The sequence below is a fragment of the Jaculus jaculus genome, chromosome 13, assembly GCF_020740685.1.
Source record: "Jaculus jaculus isolate mJacJac1 chromosome 13, mJacJac1.mat.Y.cur, whole genome shotgun sequence".
Lineage (NCBI taxonomy): Eukaryota > Metazoa > Chordata > Mammalia > Rodentia > Dipodidae > Jaculus > Jaculus jaculus.
Genome location: NC_059114.1, coordinates 23,608,334 through 23,624,468, shown reverse-complemented (window position 1 = coordinate 23,624,468; position 16,135 = coordinate 23,608,334). Strand labels below are relative to the sequence as shown.

The 16,135-nt window shown below is 43.7% G+C and overlaps 1 protein-coding gene across 2 annotated transcripts in view; it reads right to left on the bottom strand.

The window, feature by feature from the left end:
• Nucleotides 1-340: 340 nt before the first annotated feature.
• Mapkapk5 (MAPK activated protein kinase 5) overlaps nucleotides 341-16,135 on the bottom strand; it is a 42,177-nt gene continuing 26,382 nt past the window's right edge. The window contains exons 10-14 of one of the 2 annotated variants that reach the window (XM_045132374.1): nucleotides 12,555-12,675; nucleotides 7,190-7,320; nucleotides 6,820-6,935; nucleotides 4,849-4,953; nucleotides 341-775 (exon numbers count right to left, since the gene is read on the bottom strand). In XM_045132374.1, coding sequence (XP_044988309.1) covers nucleotides 681-775; nucleotides 4,849-4,953; nucleotides 6,820-6,935; nucleotides 7,190-7,320; nucleotides 12,555-12,675 — 568 coding nt within the window. In that variant the 3' untranslated portion in view covers nucleotides 341-680. Of the gene's footprint in view, nucleotides 776-4,848; nucleotides 4,954-6,813; nucleotides 6,936-7,189; nucleotides 7,321-12,554; nucleotides 12,676-16,135 lie in introns of both variants that reach the window. The other variant, XM_045132373.1, reaches the window with a different exon arrangement.

Genomic DNA, 16,135 nt, shown 5'->3' with positions numbered 1-16,135 from the left:
CAGCTGAGAAAGGGTGTGAGTAGAAGAAAATAAAATAGGACCTAAGAGAAGGGGGAAAGGAAGCTCTGGGTAAACATGTAGAAAATAAACCTAAAAGCAAGTTTCATTTAAGAAACATACCAAGGCCCTTTTAACGAATATGGCAAAAAGGAGATGTTGCCACTTTTTTTCTAGGTACTTAGGGACAACAGATATAAAGGCAGAGCTCCTTGCTTCTTCCATCACAAGGCCCCAAGGTATATCATGCTGTCAAGTGATCCACAACGTTTTGGCTGGAGCTAATCTAACCGAGGTGCAGAAAGTAAATACACAGAGCAAATGAGACAACATCCCACAGTACTTGAGTCAACTGTTTACTAAGCGGAAAGCTTAGTATAAGCTGTCCTGCACCTACCTCTGTCAAGCCATTTTTAATAGTTTATTATAAATAATTTTTGCTAACAATACCATCTATCTCCTTACAAATATAAGATTAAACAGTCCAAATTAATAAAATGTTTCTAGGAATTTTGCTTTTCTTAAAACCAAACAATAATTACACTGTTAGTAAATACTGTATCTAAATCTATGTAGCAACTTTAAGGAATGTGGAAATTATGATTTATTAATTTACAAAAAAAGACTTTTTACATTAAGGAATAATTTTTGAAATTGTTAAAAAACAAAGTTTGAAGATGTTGTCACTGGGATTCGTGGGAAGTGGTCTGCTCTTCTATCACCTGCTTCACAATTTCTGCCAGTTTCAGTCGATCAACTTTATCTGTGAATCCACGACCTGAAACCAAGAAAGAATGAGGTCAGCTCTCAAACGCTTTTAAGTATTTTTTTAAAAATATTTTATTTATTTGAGGGGGGGACAGATAGATAGAGAGAATGGGTGTGCCAGGGCCTCTAGCCACTGCAAACAAACTCCAGATGCATGTGCCACCTTGTACATCTGGCTTATGTGGGTCCTGGGGAATTGAACCTAGGTCCTGTGGCCTTACAAGCAAGTGCCTGAACTGCTAAGCCATCTCTCCAGACCCTCTTTTAGATATTTGTATTTATTTAATTGACAGAGACAAAGAGAAAGAGGCAGGCAAAAAGAAAGTGATTATGGATGTGGCAGAACCTCCTACCACTGCAAACTAACTCCAGATGCGTGTGTCACTTTGTGCACCTGGCTTTACATGGGTACTGGGGAATCAAACCCAGGCAGGGTCTCACTCTAGCCCAGACTGACCTGGAACTCTCACTCTGTAGTTCCAGGCTTTCAGGCTTTGCAAACAAGCACCTTTATAACTTTTTTAAAAAAATATTTTATTTTTATTTATTTGAGAGAGAGAATGAGACACAGGAAGAGAGAGAGAGAAAGAGAAAGAGAATGGGCACGCCAGGGTCTCCAGCCACTGCAAACGAACTCCAGATGCATGCGCCATGTTGTGCATCTGGCTTACGTGGGTCCAGGGGAATCGAACCAAGGTCCTTTGGCTTTGCAGGTAAGCGCCTTAACCACTAAAGCCATGTCTCCAGCCCCCTTTATAACTTTTTTAAAACATTATTTGCAAGCAGAGAGAAAGAAAGGGAGAGGACAGAGACAGAGAGAATGGGTATGTCAGGGTCTCTAGCCACTTTGTGCATCTGGCTTTACACGGGTACTTAGGAATCAAACTTGAGTCATTAGGCTTTGCAGGCAAGTACCTTAACTGCTGAGCCACCACCTCTCTAGCCCCAAGCAAGTGCTTTTAGCTGCTGAGAGATGCACTTTTTAAAAAATATTTTATTTTTATTTATTTATTTATTTGAGAGAGGGAAAGAGGCAGAGCAAGTGAGAAAGAGAGAATGGGTGTGCCAGGGCCTCCAGCCACTGCAAACGAACTCCAGAAGCATGCGCCACCTTGTGCATCTGGCTAATGTGGGTCCTGGGAAATCGAACCTGGATCCTTTGGCTTTGTAGGCAAGCGCTGTAATCACTAAGCCATCCCTCCACACCAGATGATGCACTTAAAAAAAAAAAAAACTATCAGGCTGGAGGGATGGCTTAGCGGTTAAGGCGTTTGCCTGCAAAGCCAAAGGACACAGGTTCAATTCCCCACGACCCATGTTAGCCAGATGCACAAGGGGGCGCAGGCATCTAGAGTTCATTTGCAGAGGCTGGAGGCCTGGGTGTACCCATTCTCTCACTCTCTCTCTGTCAAATAAGTAAATAAATGAAAATAAAATATTTTTTAAAAAGTATTACTTTGTGTGTGTGTGCGTGCGTATGTGCGTGCATGTACATGCCACAATATACTTGTGGAGGTCAATGGATAACCTTTGGGTCTTGGTCCTTCTCTTTTACCTCTATTTTTTTTTTCTAAATATTTTATTTATGAGAAAGAGGCAGATAGAGACAGAGAAGGGGTGCTCCAGGGCCTCTAGCCACTGCAAACCAACTCCAGATACATGTGCCACCTTGTATACTTGGCTTTATGTGGGTACTGAAGAATCAATCCTGTGTCCTTAAGCTTTGCTGGCAAGCCCTCCAACTTCTTTTTTTTTTTTTTGGTTTTTCAAGGTAGGGTCTCACTGTAGTCCAGGTTGACCTGGAATTCACTATGTGGTCTCAGGCTGGCCTCGAACTCACGGTGATCCTCCTACCTCTGCCTCCCGAGTGCTGGGATTAAAGGCGTGCACCATCACACCTGGCTTTTCTGCTTCATATTTTTAAAGATGTATTTATTTCTATGTGTGTGAGGGAGGGCAGGTCTCTTGCTGCTACAGACAAATGCTCATCTGGCTTTACCTGATTAGGTGTAGAACTTTTAATTGCTGAGCCAACTCCCCAGACCTCTACTTCTTTGTAAGACAGAGTGTCTCTTATTTGCTGCTGAGGCCTGACTAGCTGGCCCCAAGCTTCACTATTCTTCTGATTCCACCTCCCATTGCAATAGGCACATTGAAATTTCAGTGCCTCTTTGACTCCAGCTTTAAAAATAGGTGCTGGGAGCAAGGTGTGGTAATACGCTTTTAATCTCAGCACTTGGGAGGCAGAGGTAGGAGGACTGCCATGAGTTTGAGGCTACCCTGAGACTACATAGTGAACTCCAGATTATCCTGGACTAGAGCAAAACCTCAGAAAAAATAAAATAAGATAAAAAATATGTACCACTATACCTGGCCCAAGATATATTTTTATTAATATTTTGTGTATTTATTTGAAAGAAGCGGTGGAGGGCATCCTCTTTCTCTGGTATGGGTACATCAGGGCCTCTAACCACTACAAACCAACTCCAGATGCATGTGCCACTTTGTGCATTTGGCTTTACATGGGGATTAGGGAATTGAACCTGGGCCACCAGGCATTGCAAGCAAGTACTTTCACCACTGAGTCATTTCTCCAGCCCAGCCTAAGAGCTTTTTTTTTTTTTAATGTGGAAAAAAATTCAACTGGCAACAGATTTTGCAACTTTCTTCTCTTTAGTGAAATGTCTAAGCTAAACAACCACTAAGGTGAGCTTTCTGGTACTTTGTTCTCATCTCCCGTTCCCTGTATGCTACTTAGTATCCAGGTGAACAGTCCAGGTGTATGGAAGAAATTCTAGTATTTCTTTTTTTTTTTAATTTTTTTGTTCCTTTTTATTTATTTATTTGAGAGTGACAGGCAGAGAGAGAAAGACGGGGAGAGAGGGAGAGAGAGAGAATGAATATGGGCGGTCCAGGGCCTCCAGCCACTGCAAACAAACTCCAGACGCATGCATCCCCTTGTGTATCTGGCTAACATGGGTCCTGGGTATTCGACCCTCCAACCAGGGTCCTTAGGCTTCACAGGCAAGCACTTAACCACTTAACCGCTAAGCCATCTCTCCAGCCCAAATTCTAGTATTTCTTTGCTCAAAGCTGAATCTGCAACACAGAATTCTCTTCAACTCTAGAAGGACCAGATATCCAGGTATACCTGGGTAGTTAAAAATAAGGGCTTTATGGGGATCCTAGCTACAGATGACTGGGCTTCTGTGTGAGAATGAAAATACTTAGTAGCAGAGGCCAGTAAGTTGAAAAGGAGACATAAAGGGTGGAGAAAGGAAGGGAGGAGGATACTTAATAGGTTGATATTGTATATATGTAATTACAATGATTGTAATGGGGAGGTAATATGATTGAGAATGGAATTTCAAACGGGAAAGTGTGGGGGTGGGGAGGGAGGGAATTACCATGGGATATATTTTATAATCATGGAAAATGTTAATAAAAATTAAAAAAAAAAAAAAAAAAAAAAAAATAAGGGCTTAAGGGCTGGAGAGATGGCTTAGCGGTTAAGCGCTTGCCTGTGAAGCCTAAGGACCCTGGTTCGAGGCTCGGTTCCCCAGGACCCATGTTAGCCAGATGCACAAGGAGGCGCACGCGTCTGGAGTTCGTTTGCAGAGGCTGGAAGCCCTGGCACGCCCATTCTCTCTCTCTCTCTCTCTTTCTCTGTCTGTCATTCTCAAATAAATATATAAAAATAAACAATTTTAAAAAAATAAGGGCTTAAGGCTGGAGAAATGGCTCAGTGGGTAAGGCACTTTTTGCCTGCAAAGCCTAAGAATCCAGGTTTGATTCCCCAGTACCCACATAAAGCCAGATGCACAAAGTGTCACATGTGTCTGGAATTCATTTGCAGTGGCTAGAGGCCCTGGCACACCGATATCCTCTCCCTCCCTCTCCCCCTCAAATAAATAAATAAATAAATAAATAAATAAATAAATAAATAAATAAATAAAGGCTTACCATAACTCCCTTAGTCATCTCACCATACTCACTTGGTCTAAAAAGAAATAATCCTACCTTGGGCCCAAGGAGATCATACAGATTCTAACCATGATATCATGTTATGACTACAGTTCATACCATTCCAGCTGAAGCTCTGCAGAGTATCCCTCAGTAGTTTGCATTCCCGATTATACTTCCAAGCTTCCTGCATTACTTCATTCAGCTTCTCATCTTCATTTTCTCCTATTGGGTAAGGATGAAGAGGAAGTTGCTTTTTCCTGAAGCACCTTCAGACTTTGGTATCAAAAACGGAAGGACATGATGTCCAACTATCTGAGGGATTTTAACTAAACGTGCAAATACTCCACCAGCTGCTGGCTTTGCTGGTCGTCCTAACATGCTCACCACTTCTGATCACTGAGCTCCCAGCACTACACTTCTGATCACTGAGCTCCCAGCACTACGCTGGCATCTTCACACAAATGCACCACCAGCCCCAAGTCTTAGTGTTGAGCGATGAGATAACGACTGTGGAAGAATACCTAGCTAACCACAGACAGGGCAGGGAGGGAGAACAAGGCTGAGTGTTCTTTTTCCTGAGCTCATTCCTTCCTTTAAAGGGAACTTTGGGGCTGGAGAGATGGCTCAGTGGTTAAGGCCCTTCCCTGCAAAGACTAACAAATCATGATAAACTCCCCAGTTCCCACATAAAGCCAGATGCACTAAGTGGGCATGCATCTGGAGTTGGTTTACAGTGGCTAGAGGCCTTGATGCTCTTAGTCTCTCTCCTTTCACTGCTTACAAATAAATAAATAAAAATAGCTAAAGGGCTCTTGGAGGCACATTGCTTATGTTTTCTTAAATGGCAAGGAATTTGTGTGTTTGTACATGCATGTGCAGGTGCACGTGCACATGTGTGTGTGTAGAGTCCAGAGGTTGATATCTGGTGTTTTCCTCTATTGTTCTCTACCCTGTTGTTTTATTTTTTAAATATTTTTATTTATTTGCAAGCAGAAAGAGAAAGAAATGGGCATACCAGGGGCCTCTAGCAAGCAAACTCTAGATTCATGCACCACCTTGTGCACCTGGCTTTACATGGGTGCCAGGGAACTGAACCTTGGGCTATGCAGGAAAGCACCTTAATCACTGAGCTATCTCTCCAGCCCCCCCACCCTGTTCTTTGAGACCACTATGTACCACTATGTACCACTATGTGCACCATGCGTGGAAACTGCGGATCTGAACTCAGGTCTTTATGCTTACAGAGGAAGCCATGTCCCAGCCAAAAGGCATGGAATTTAGAAAGACAGGTCAACCCAACATTTTCTGATCTAATTTAACATGAAGCATCTTATCATTTATTAGCTGAGAATAGCCCTCACATCCCAATCCTTTGATGGAGAAAACGTATGGACTGAAAGGAGCCGTGTGTCAGTCAGTTATGGCCTAAATTCTGAATTTGGGTATTATTCTCCTATATTTACAAATTAGAGGCAGTGTCACACTAATGACACTGGAAATGATGCTTGGAGCCTATAACATAATTCTGACATTGTCCAGTTTTTCATTTTCCAGCCTCTGCTCTATGCCCTTTTTATCAAACTAAGAACACAAAATTACATGCTTCATCTGAGACTGGAAATTAAACCTAAACTACAATCTCAGAGAAAACCAGATGTATAGGTGCTAAACACATTTTGGATTCGCATTGTCTACTCTGCAGTGAGCATAGACTAATTTATATAATGTGGGCTGGAGAGATGGCCTAGCGGTTAAGCGCTTGCCTGTGAAGCCTAAGGACCCCGGTTCGAGGCTCGGTTCCCCAGGTCCCACGTTAGCCAGATGCACAAGAGGGCGCACGCGTCTGGAGTTCGTTTGCAGAGGCTGGAAGCCCTGGCGCGCCCATTCTCTCTCTCTCCCTCTATCTGTCTTTCTCTCTGTGTCTGTCATTCTCAAATAAATAAATAAAAATTAATTTATATAATGTACTTACAACACAGATAAAACAGACTATCACAAAATTATACCACTCCTCTTGTTGTGTGCAAACACACGTGCACATGCACACATACACACATGCAGAACATTAGTAAATGGTATGACCTTTACCAGCCTGAGGGAGGATACACTGGGCAATGACATCACGAAGCTTTTCCAAGGCAACATTTGAATCCTCAGCTCCATTCTCATGGTCATGGATATAAACACCATCCTTTGGTTTGGTGCTTTATAAGTTTAGGGAAGAGATAATAACAAGGTAAGACCTCAGAACCAAACTCTGGACTATTAATTCCAAATACAAGATACTAGGTTTTTCAGGTCAATAATTATGGTATTTTCAACTTCTGATGCCATTTAAAGTTTATACTCTCAAACCTCTGCAGAAAAAGGTCAGATACCTGGCTGAGTTTTCAGCACCCACCCTCAACCATGACAGTGTAAATGAAGAAGAATCACAGAAAGAAACAAGCTCAGTTACCCAAGTAACTTTCTCTTCCTCAGAATAGGGTTGTTCACTGAGTGCAGGGGTTTAAGGCTGACTTTCAGATCCTGGATTCTCATGTTGGCCAACTGCTCTGCATGAGCCTGCTGGATCCCTGCAACCACCGCCTGGACACAAACAGTTACCAATTATTTTTGTTTTTTTGCAATGAAGTCTTGTTTTGTTGCCCAGCTAGTCTCAAACTCCTAGACTCAAGCAATGCTCCTGTCTCAGCTTCCTGAAAATTTCTGGGATTAGAGGCATGTGCCCCTGTCACTGGATTTGCCATTGGTTTTTCACATTTGTTTACTGAGCACCTGAAAAACTGATCTAAGGAGGAGAAACCCAGGGTATTCAGAAGGCACGTTTACTCGTGTGCTGATGCCTTGCAAATCTTCCCCTGAATCAGCAGAACCCAGGAAATACTAGGCCACCCAGAAGTCACATGATGATTAGCCTTCTTCCTTGGCAGAAGGAAAAAAATTTCATGTAAAAAGTACTACCAGGCTCAGACTTGCAGTCGCTGATGAGACCACATGTGAAGGGAGACATGTGCATACCTCAGGGGAGAGGATAGCTGACTGCAGCCTAAGCTTTGCAAACTTGGCATTTAACTCACTGCTCCACACTGTAGATAGTCACATGGCTCAGAAGCCACAGCATGGCTAAGCCTAAGGATCAGACCATCACAACCTGAGGCTACATTCTGCTGCCAGTCAAGTAGCAAATAATAAAAGATAACAGTCATAGCTGGGCATGGTGACACACGCCTTTAATTCCAGTACTTGGGAGGCAGAGGTAGGAGGATCACAGTGAGTGTGAGGCTACCCTGGGTCTACAGAGTGAGTTCCAGGTAATCCTGAGCTAGAGTGAGACCCTACCTAGAAAAAAACAAGAGTCCACGCACCCACAGCCATCCATGGCCAGAGTCTAGCACCCGTGCATCCACTTCCTCCTCAGTAATGACCCAAAAGTACAGTCATGAGTTCAGATTCTGGGGTAGGGCTTAGATGGATGCTGACATCTAAATGCAAGAATGAGCTTTTGCACTTCCAAAACTGACCCACTCACACCCTAACCACATGATTCTTTTAGAAATGGGAATACTTTCAAATTACACTACCATTTGCTAGATCTAGGAGTCCTTTCTTCTCATTAGTAAAAGTTTATGGGGCTGGACCAATGGCTCAGCATTTGAAAGTGCAGTTGTCTGCAAAGCCAAAGGACCAGGGTTTGACTCCCCAGTACCCATGTAAAGCCAAATGCACGGGGTGGCGCATGCCTTTGGTGCTTGGGTATAGTGGGGCAAGAGGCCCGGCACACCCATGCCTTTCTTTCTGCTTACAAACATAAGATTTTTTAAAATATATTTATTCATTTGACAGAGAAAAAGGGAGAGAGAAAGAGAGAAAGAGAATGGATGTGTCAGGGCCTCCAGCCACTGAAAATGAACTCCAGAAGCATGGGGGTCCTGGAAAATTGAACCAGGGTCCTTTGGCTTTGCAGGCAAATGCCTTCACCACTAAGCCATCCCTCTAGCCCTGTTTTATTTTAGAGAGAGACAGTGTGTGTGTGTGGGGGGGGGGGGATTGGCATGCCAGGGCCTCAGCCACTGCAATCCAACGCTTGTGCCACCTGGTGGGCATATGCAACCTTGCACTTGCCTCACCTTTGTGTGTCTGGCTTACGTGGGATTTGGAGACTCAAACGCGGGTCTTAACTGCTAAGCCATCTCTCCAGCCCTATTTCCAGACTTGGCTTCACTGTATACTACATGCTGATTTAGTTAATTTGTTTCTTTATTTGAGATAGGGTCTCATTTATCCCAGATTAGCTAGAACCTACTATGTTCCTAAGGATGACATAAAACTACTGATCTTCTGCCTCCACCTCCTGAGTCCTGAGGTTACAGCTATATGCCAACACTCATGGTCTAGGCTGTGCTAGGAATGAACCCAGGGCTTTGTGCATGTGAGGCAAGCACTCTACCAACTGAGCTATATCTCCAACCATACACTGATTTGTTGTTTTGGTTTTTCAAGGTAGGGTCTCACTCTAACCCAGGGTGTCCTGGATTTCACTATGCAGTCTCAGGCTCACCTCAAATTCATGGCAATCCTCCTACTTCTGTTCCGAAGTGCTGGGATTGAAGGTGTGCACTACCATGCCCAGCTCATGCACTGGCTAGCCCCCGCCCCTTTTGTTTTCTTGAGGTAGGGTGACACTCTAGCTCAGGCTGACCTGAAATTCACTAAGTAGTTTCATGGTGGCCTTGAATTCACAGTAATCCTCCTACCTCTGCCTTCCGAGTGCGGGGATTAAAGGCATGCACCACCACGCCTGGCCCTACTTTATTTTTTAATATATTTTTAAATTTTATTTGAGAGAGAGAAATAGAGAGACAGAGAATGAATGGACATGCCAGGACTTCCAGCCACTGTAAACAAATTCTGGATGTATGCAGCACCTTGTGCATCTGGCTTATGTGGGTCCTGGGGAATTGAACTTGGGTCTTTTGGCGTTGCAGGCAAGTGCCTTAACCACTAAGCCAACCCTCCAGCTCCATATATTGATGTTTTTAAAAATTACTATTATTTATTTATTTGAGACAGAGAGAATGGATGGGCATACCAAGGCCTCCTGCCACTGTAAACAAACTCTAGATGCATGCGCCACTTTGTACATCTGGCTTTTCAAGAGAATCAAACCTGGGCCATCAGGCTTTGCAAGCAAGTACCTTTAACTACTGAGCCATCTCCCCCAACCCCATATAAAGTCAGATGCAACCGGGTGTGTTGGTGCATGTCTTTAATCCCCGCACTCAGAAGGCAGAGGTAGGAGGATTACTGTAAATTCAAGGCCACCATGAAACTACATAGTGAATTTCAGGTCAGCCTGGACTAGTATGAGACCCTACCTCAAACATAAAAATAATAACAATAATAATAATAATAATAATAATAATAAAGTCAGATGCACAAAGTGGCACATGCATCTGGAGTTTGCAGCAGCTGGAGGCCTTGGATCACCCTCTCTTGCTGTCTCATTCTATCTCTTTCTCACTGTCTCATTATCTCTCTCTGCTTGCAAGTAAAAAAAAAATTTTTTTCTGGGAGGTGTTGAGGTAGAGTCCCCCTCTAGTCCAGGCTGACCTGAAATTCACTATGCAGTCTCAGGGTGACCTCAAACTCATAGCAATCTTCCTAGCTCTACCTCCTAAGTGCTGGAATTAAAGGCATGCACCACTACGCCTGGCAATAAAATATTTTTAAAACCTACCAAGGAGCAGGGAAGATGGCTCAGCAGTCAAGGTGCTTTGCATGCACATCCTGAAAGCCCAAGTTTGATTCCCCAGTACTTACATAAAGCCAGATGCTCAAAGTGGCACATGCACCTACAGTTCTTTTGCAGCGGCAAGAGGCCCTGGCACATCCATTCTCATTCTCCCCAACCCCCATCCTTGCAAATAAATAAATTAAAATTTTAAAAAAAAACCTGAGCTGCATGTGGTGGCACGCCTTTCATCCCAGCATTCAGGAGGCAGAGGTAGGAGGACTGACATGAGTTCAAGGCCATCCTGAGAATACAGAGTGAATTCCAGGTCAGCCTGGCCTAGACTGAGACCCTACTTGAAGGTTTAAAAAAAAAGGGGGGCTGGAGAGATGGTTCAGTGGTGAAGGTGCTTGCCTTCATATCCTAACAAACTGGGCTCAATTCCTCAGTACTCACATAAAGCCAGATGCACAAAATAGCACAGGCATCTAGAGTTCATTTGCAGCAGCTGGAGGCCCCATAGCACTCATTCTCTCTGTCTTCTGTCTCTGCTTCAACATAAATAAATAAAAATAAACTACAACGGACTCTCAGTTCCATCCTACTAAGACCTTAAGGTCCTATCTACTTCCAAAGCTTGGCTCTTTCATGCCCATCTCACTAACTTTCCATTAGTGAGTCATGCTATTGCATTTAGACTCTGAAGTGTGTGTGTGTGTGTGTGTGTGTGTGTGTGTGTGTGTGTGTGTGTGTGTTTTAGAGAAAGAGAATTGGTGAAGGCCTCAGCCACTGCAACTGAACTCTAGATGCTTGCGCCACCTAGTGTGCATGTGCAGCCTTGCACTTGTGTCACCTTTGTACATCTGGCTTACGTGAGATCTGGAGAGATCGAACATGGGCTCTTAGGCTTCGCAGGAAGTGCCTTTAACCACTAAGCCATCTCTCCAGCCCTGAAGTTTTTTTTCTTTTGTTCATTTCTCAAGGACAGCTCATGACTGTTCCTGAAAAAGTGTCTATAAGCTTCTACACAGAAGGTAGGTAGTAATTATGAGGGGCTCGGCCTTCTTCTTTTTTTTAAAGGTAGGCTCTTGCTCTCACCCAGGCTGACTGGAATTCACAATGTAGTCTCAAGGTGGCTTCAAACTCACAGCAATTCTCTCATTTCTGACCCCCACCATGTCTAACGGGTTCAGCCTTCTTAATGGGCAAAATACACCCCTTTAGAGATGTTCTTGTTTTCTGAATTCCCAGAGTATTAACAGAAAATTTAACAAGCAAAATTATGATGTCTGAAATGTTACTTATTTGTTTTATGTATATTGGCATTTCCTTCCCAACCAGCCTTACTTGCACACCTTGGGAACATGTCTTTATACTGCTCAGGGTCACCAAACCAACAGCACATACAAAAAGGATATTCCTTTAAAAAAAAAAATTTTTTTTTTGACTCTCTGCAAGAAGAGAGGAAGTAGCTAAGTACATCACACCAGGACCTCCAGCCACTGCAAATGAACTCCAGATTCATGTGCCACTTTCTGTATCTGGTTTTACATGGGTACTGGAGAATCGAACCTGGGCCATCAGGCTTTGCAAGTGAGTGCCCTTCACCGCTGAGCAGTCTCTCCAGGCCAAAGGATATTCCTTTGAGTACTGATTCCCTTAGTGCTTAGTGTGCATATTTACCAGGCCTTGACCTTGTCCTTTTGTTTTGTTTTGTTTTTTGGGGGGGGTGTTTTTTGTTTTTTGGGTTTTTTTTTTTTTTTTGGTTTTTCAAGGTAAGGTTTCACTCTGGCTCCGGCTGACCTGAAATTCACTATGTAGTCTCAGGGTGTCCTTGAACTCACAGTGATCCTCCTACCTCTGCCTCCCGAGTGCTGGGATTAAAGGTGTGCACCACCACGCCCAGCTTGATCTTGTCTTTTCTGGACAGAAATTCTTTCCTTTAGCCCCCTGATTTTCAGGAAACCAGAAGCATGACTCTGGAAAGAAAGCGTGCTTGACATTACTTCGCTTAGTCCCCATTCAGGTAAGTGCTACCTTTCCTTCTCAACACAGCCTTTACAGCCAACAAAGTAAGCATCATTCAAACCTTATCCATCATCAGCTGAGCAGAAGGGAGCACATTATCCAGGGCTTCTGTCGAGTTGAGCCAGGGGTGATCCAATACTCCCTCAATGGTGAGTCTTTCCTCTGGTTTGACCTTCAAGAGCCTGTGGAGAAAAAAACAGGGTCACCATGCACAGATGCTCTCAGAAGAAGCAAAGAAAGTTTTTGGTCTGGTTCTATGTAGCCCTAACTCCTTTTGGCTCTCTACCGACTCACGGAGTTAAACCCTCTGGCTGCAGAGTAGGAGAGGGATTCCTGAGGTATACTGCACAAGATTAAAAACAATCAAAAAAGGGGCTGGGAAGATGACTCAAGAGTTGAAAGCACTTGCTTGCACAGCCTGCTGGGCCTGGTTCAATTCCCAAGCCAACCACCTAAAGCCAGATGCACAAGTGATGCAAGCACCTGGCATTCATCTGCAGCAGCAAGCAGCCCTGGCATGCTCCCCACCTCACACATAAAACAAATGCATAAGATCTTTAAAAGAAATGATACCAAGAACACTTAATCCAGCAATAATAGGATTTAGTCAGGTAAATGTACATGGCTTACAGTTCCTATGATCTTGAGTCTCCACACTGAGGTTTCTGGTATTTTGGGGTGATAATGGCAATGAAATAACTGAGGGGTTGGTTGTGCAGTTTTGAAAACCAGGTGGTTACTATGATAAAACTCCTACATACTAGCATACGGAAGGACAAGAAGAGCAGCTGAAGGTCAAATCTCAGGTAGGGTGCACTTCCTTCCAAGTAGTAACATTACTTCTGCACCAAGTGCATCCTAGTCACACTTCTTTGCCTCTTGTCCGTTTAAGCTAACAATTCTCTGCAACCTTCTCCTGGATTACTTTGAACAACTTCAAATTCCTAAAGGGTTATTAGAAAATAATTCCAAGCTAAAAGAGAATCAGTGTTGCTCTCAGGCCAAGAAATAAATTCTTTTGTGTGTGTGTGTATGTGTTGTGTTTTATGTGTATGAGTAAGTGTTCATGCAACTCCATCTGTGTATATACATATGCATGTATATGAAGGCCAGAGTAGATGTTAGGTGTCTTTCTCACCACCATATATCTTATTACTTGAGACAGAGTCTCTCACTGAACCCAGAGTTCACTCTAATTTGGCTAGTCTAGCTTACCTACTTGCCCTGGGGATTGACTTGCCTCTGCCTCCACAGCACTGGGGTTATAACTGTGAACTGCCATGCCTTACATTTATATGGGTGCTGGGCATCTTAACTGTTCCTCTTGCTTGCACAGGAAGCACTTTACCACTTAGAACCGAGCAATCTCTGTAGCCCACAAGAAATAAATTAAAAAAAAAAAAACTGGCAAAGAATTAAATTGGTGGAACCACAGAAAATAACTGTAATGGTACCTGATACATGAAAGGAATACAGTGTTTCTTCCTTTTTTTTTTTTTTTTTTTCGGTTTTCCAAGGCAGGGTCTTGCTTTGCTGTAGCCCAGGCTGACCTGGAATTCACTATGTAGTCTCAGGTTGGCCCCAAACTCACAGCACTCCTCCGACCTCTGCCTCCTGTGTGCTGAGATTAAAGGCATGCACCACCATGCCCGGCTGTGCCCAGCTTTTGACTGCTTCCTTATTATTATTATTTTTTAATATTTCAGCTGTATTTCCAGCATTAAAAAAAAAAAAAAAAAAAAAAGAGCCAGGCATGGTGGCGCATACCTTTAATACCAGCACTTGGGAGGCAGAGATAGGAGGAGTGCTGTGAGTTTGAGGCCACCCTGAGATCACACAGTGAATTCCAGGCCAGCCTGGACTAGAATAAAACCCTACCTCGAGGCAGGGGGAGGAGGGGGGAGAGAACGCCACAAAGCCGGACGTGGTGCACACCTTTAATCCCAGTAGAGGTAGGAGGATTACCTTGAGTTCGAACCTACCCTAAGGCTACAAAGTTAACTCCAGGTCAGCCTGGGCCAGAGTGAGACCCTACAAAAAAAATAAAGCCAGGCATGGTAGTGCATGCCTTTAACCCTAGCACTTGGGAGGTAGAGGTAGGAGTTCAAGGCCAGCCTGGGACTACATAGTGAATTCCAGTTCAGGCCTGGGGTATAGCGAGACCCTACCTTGAAAAAGCAAAACAACAACAAAAACTGTTTCTTCCCCGCAGTTTTATTTTTTAGGGAGAGTGAAAGAGATAGAGAGAGAAAGGAAGGAAAGAAGATAAAACTGGCATGCCAGGACCTCAGCCACTGCAATCAAACCCCATATGCTTGTGCTACCTAGTGGGCATGTGCAACCTTCCACCACTTGCCTCACCTTTGTGCATCTGGCTAAGGTGGGATCTGGAAAGTAGAACACAGGTCCTTAGACTTCACAGGAAAGTGCCTTAACGGCTAAGCCATCTCGCTAGCACCTTTTTTTTTTTTTTTTTTTTTTTTTTTTTTTTTTTTTGGCTTTCCGAGGTAGGGTTTCACTCTAGCTCAGGATGGCCTGGAATTCACTATGTAGTCTCAGAGTGGCCTTGAACTCACAACAATCCTCCTTCCCCTGCCTCCCAAGTGCTGGGATTAGAGGCGTGTGCCACCATGCCCAGCCAGCACCTTTTTTTTTTTTTTTTTAAGTGGGGTCTTACTCTAGTCTAGCTGACCTGGAACTCACATTACAATACCAGGCTGGCTTTGAACTCAAAATTACCCTCCTACCTCTGCCTTGGAATACTGGGATTAAAGGCCTACACCATTACTCCTGACCTTTTGTTTTGACATAGGTCTTTCTTCTATACACTAAGCTAGACTTGAACTCACAATTCTTCCTTATAGTCCAAATGCTGGAAATACAGGCATACATCACAATACCCAACGCATACTCACTTTAGAAAGGGAGTAAGTAATCTGGGGGCTGAAGAAATGGACAAGTAGTTAAGGTACTTCCTTGCAAAGTCTTACAGCCTGAGTTTGATTCTCTAGTACCCATGTAAAGCCAGATGCATAAAGGGACACATGTGTCTGGAGTTTGTTCACAGTGGCAAGAGGCCCACCCATACTGTCTCTCCCTTTCTCCCTTCTTGCAAATAAATAAATAGAAACATTTTAGGGCTGGAGAGATGGCTTAGTGATTAAGGCACTTGCCTACAAAGTCAAAGGACCCAGGTTCCATTCCCCAGTACCCACATAAAGCCAGATGCATAAGGAGGCACATACATCTGGAGTTCGTCTGCAGTGGCTAGAGGCCCTGGCATGCCCATTCTCTCTCTCATCTGCCTCTTTCTCTCTCTCTTTCTAAGTAAATAAACAAAAATATAGCCAGGCATAGTGGAGCATGCCTTTAATCCCAGCACTTGGAGATAGAGGTAGGAGCATAGCTGTGAGTTTGAGGCCAGCCTAAGACTACATAGTGAATTCCATGTCAGCCTGGGCTAGAGTGAGATCCTACCTTGAAAAACAAAAAGAAAAGAAAAGCAATGAATTTATTTTTTAAAAGTATTTTTTTTTTTAGAGCTGGGTGTGGTGGCACACACCTTTAATCTCAGCACTTGGGAGGCAGAGATAGGAGGACTGCCATGAGTTCAAGGCCACCCTGACACTATATAGTGAATTC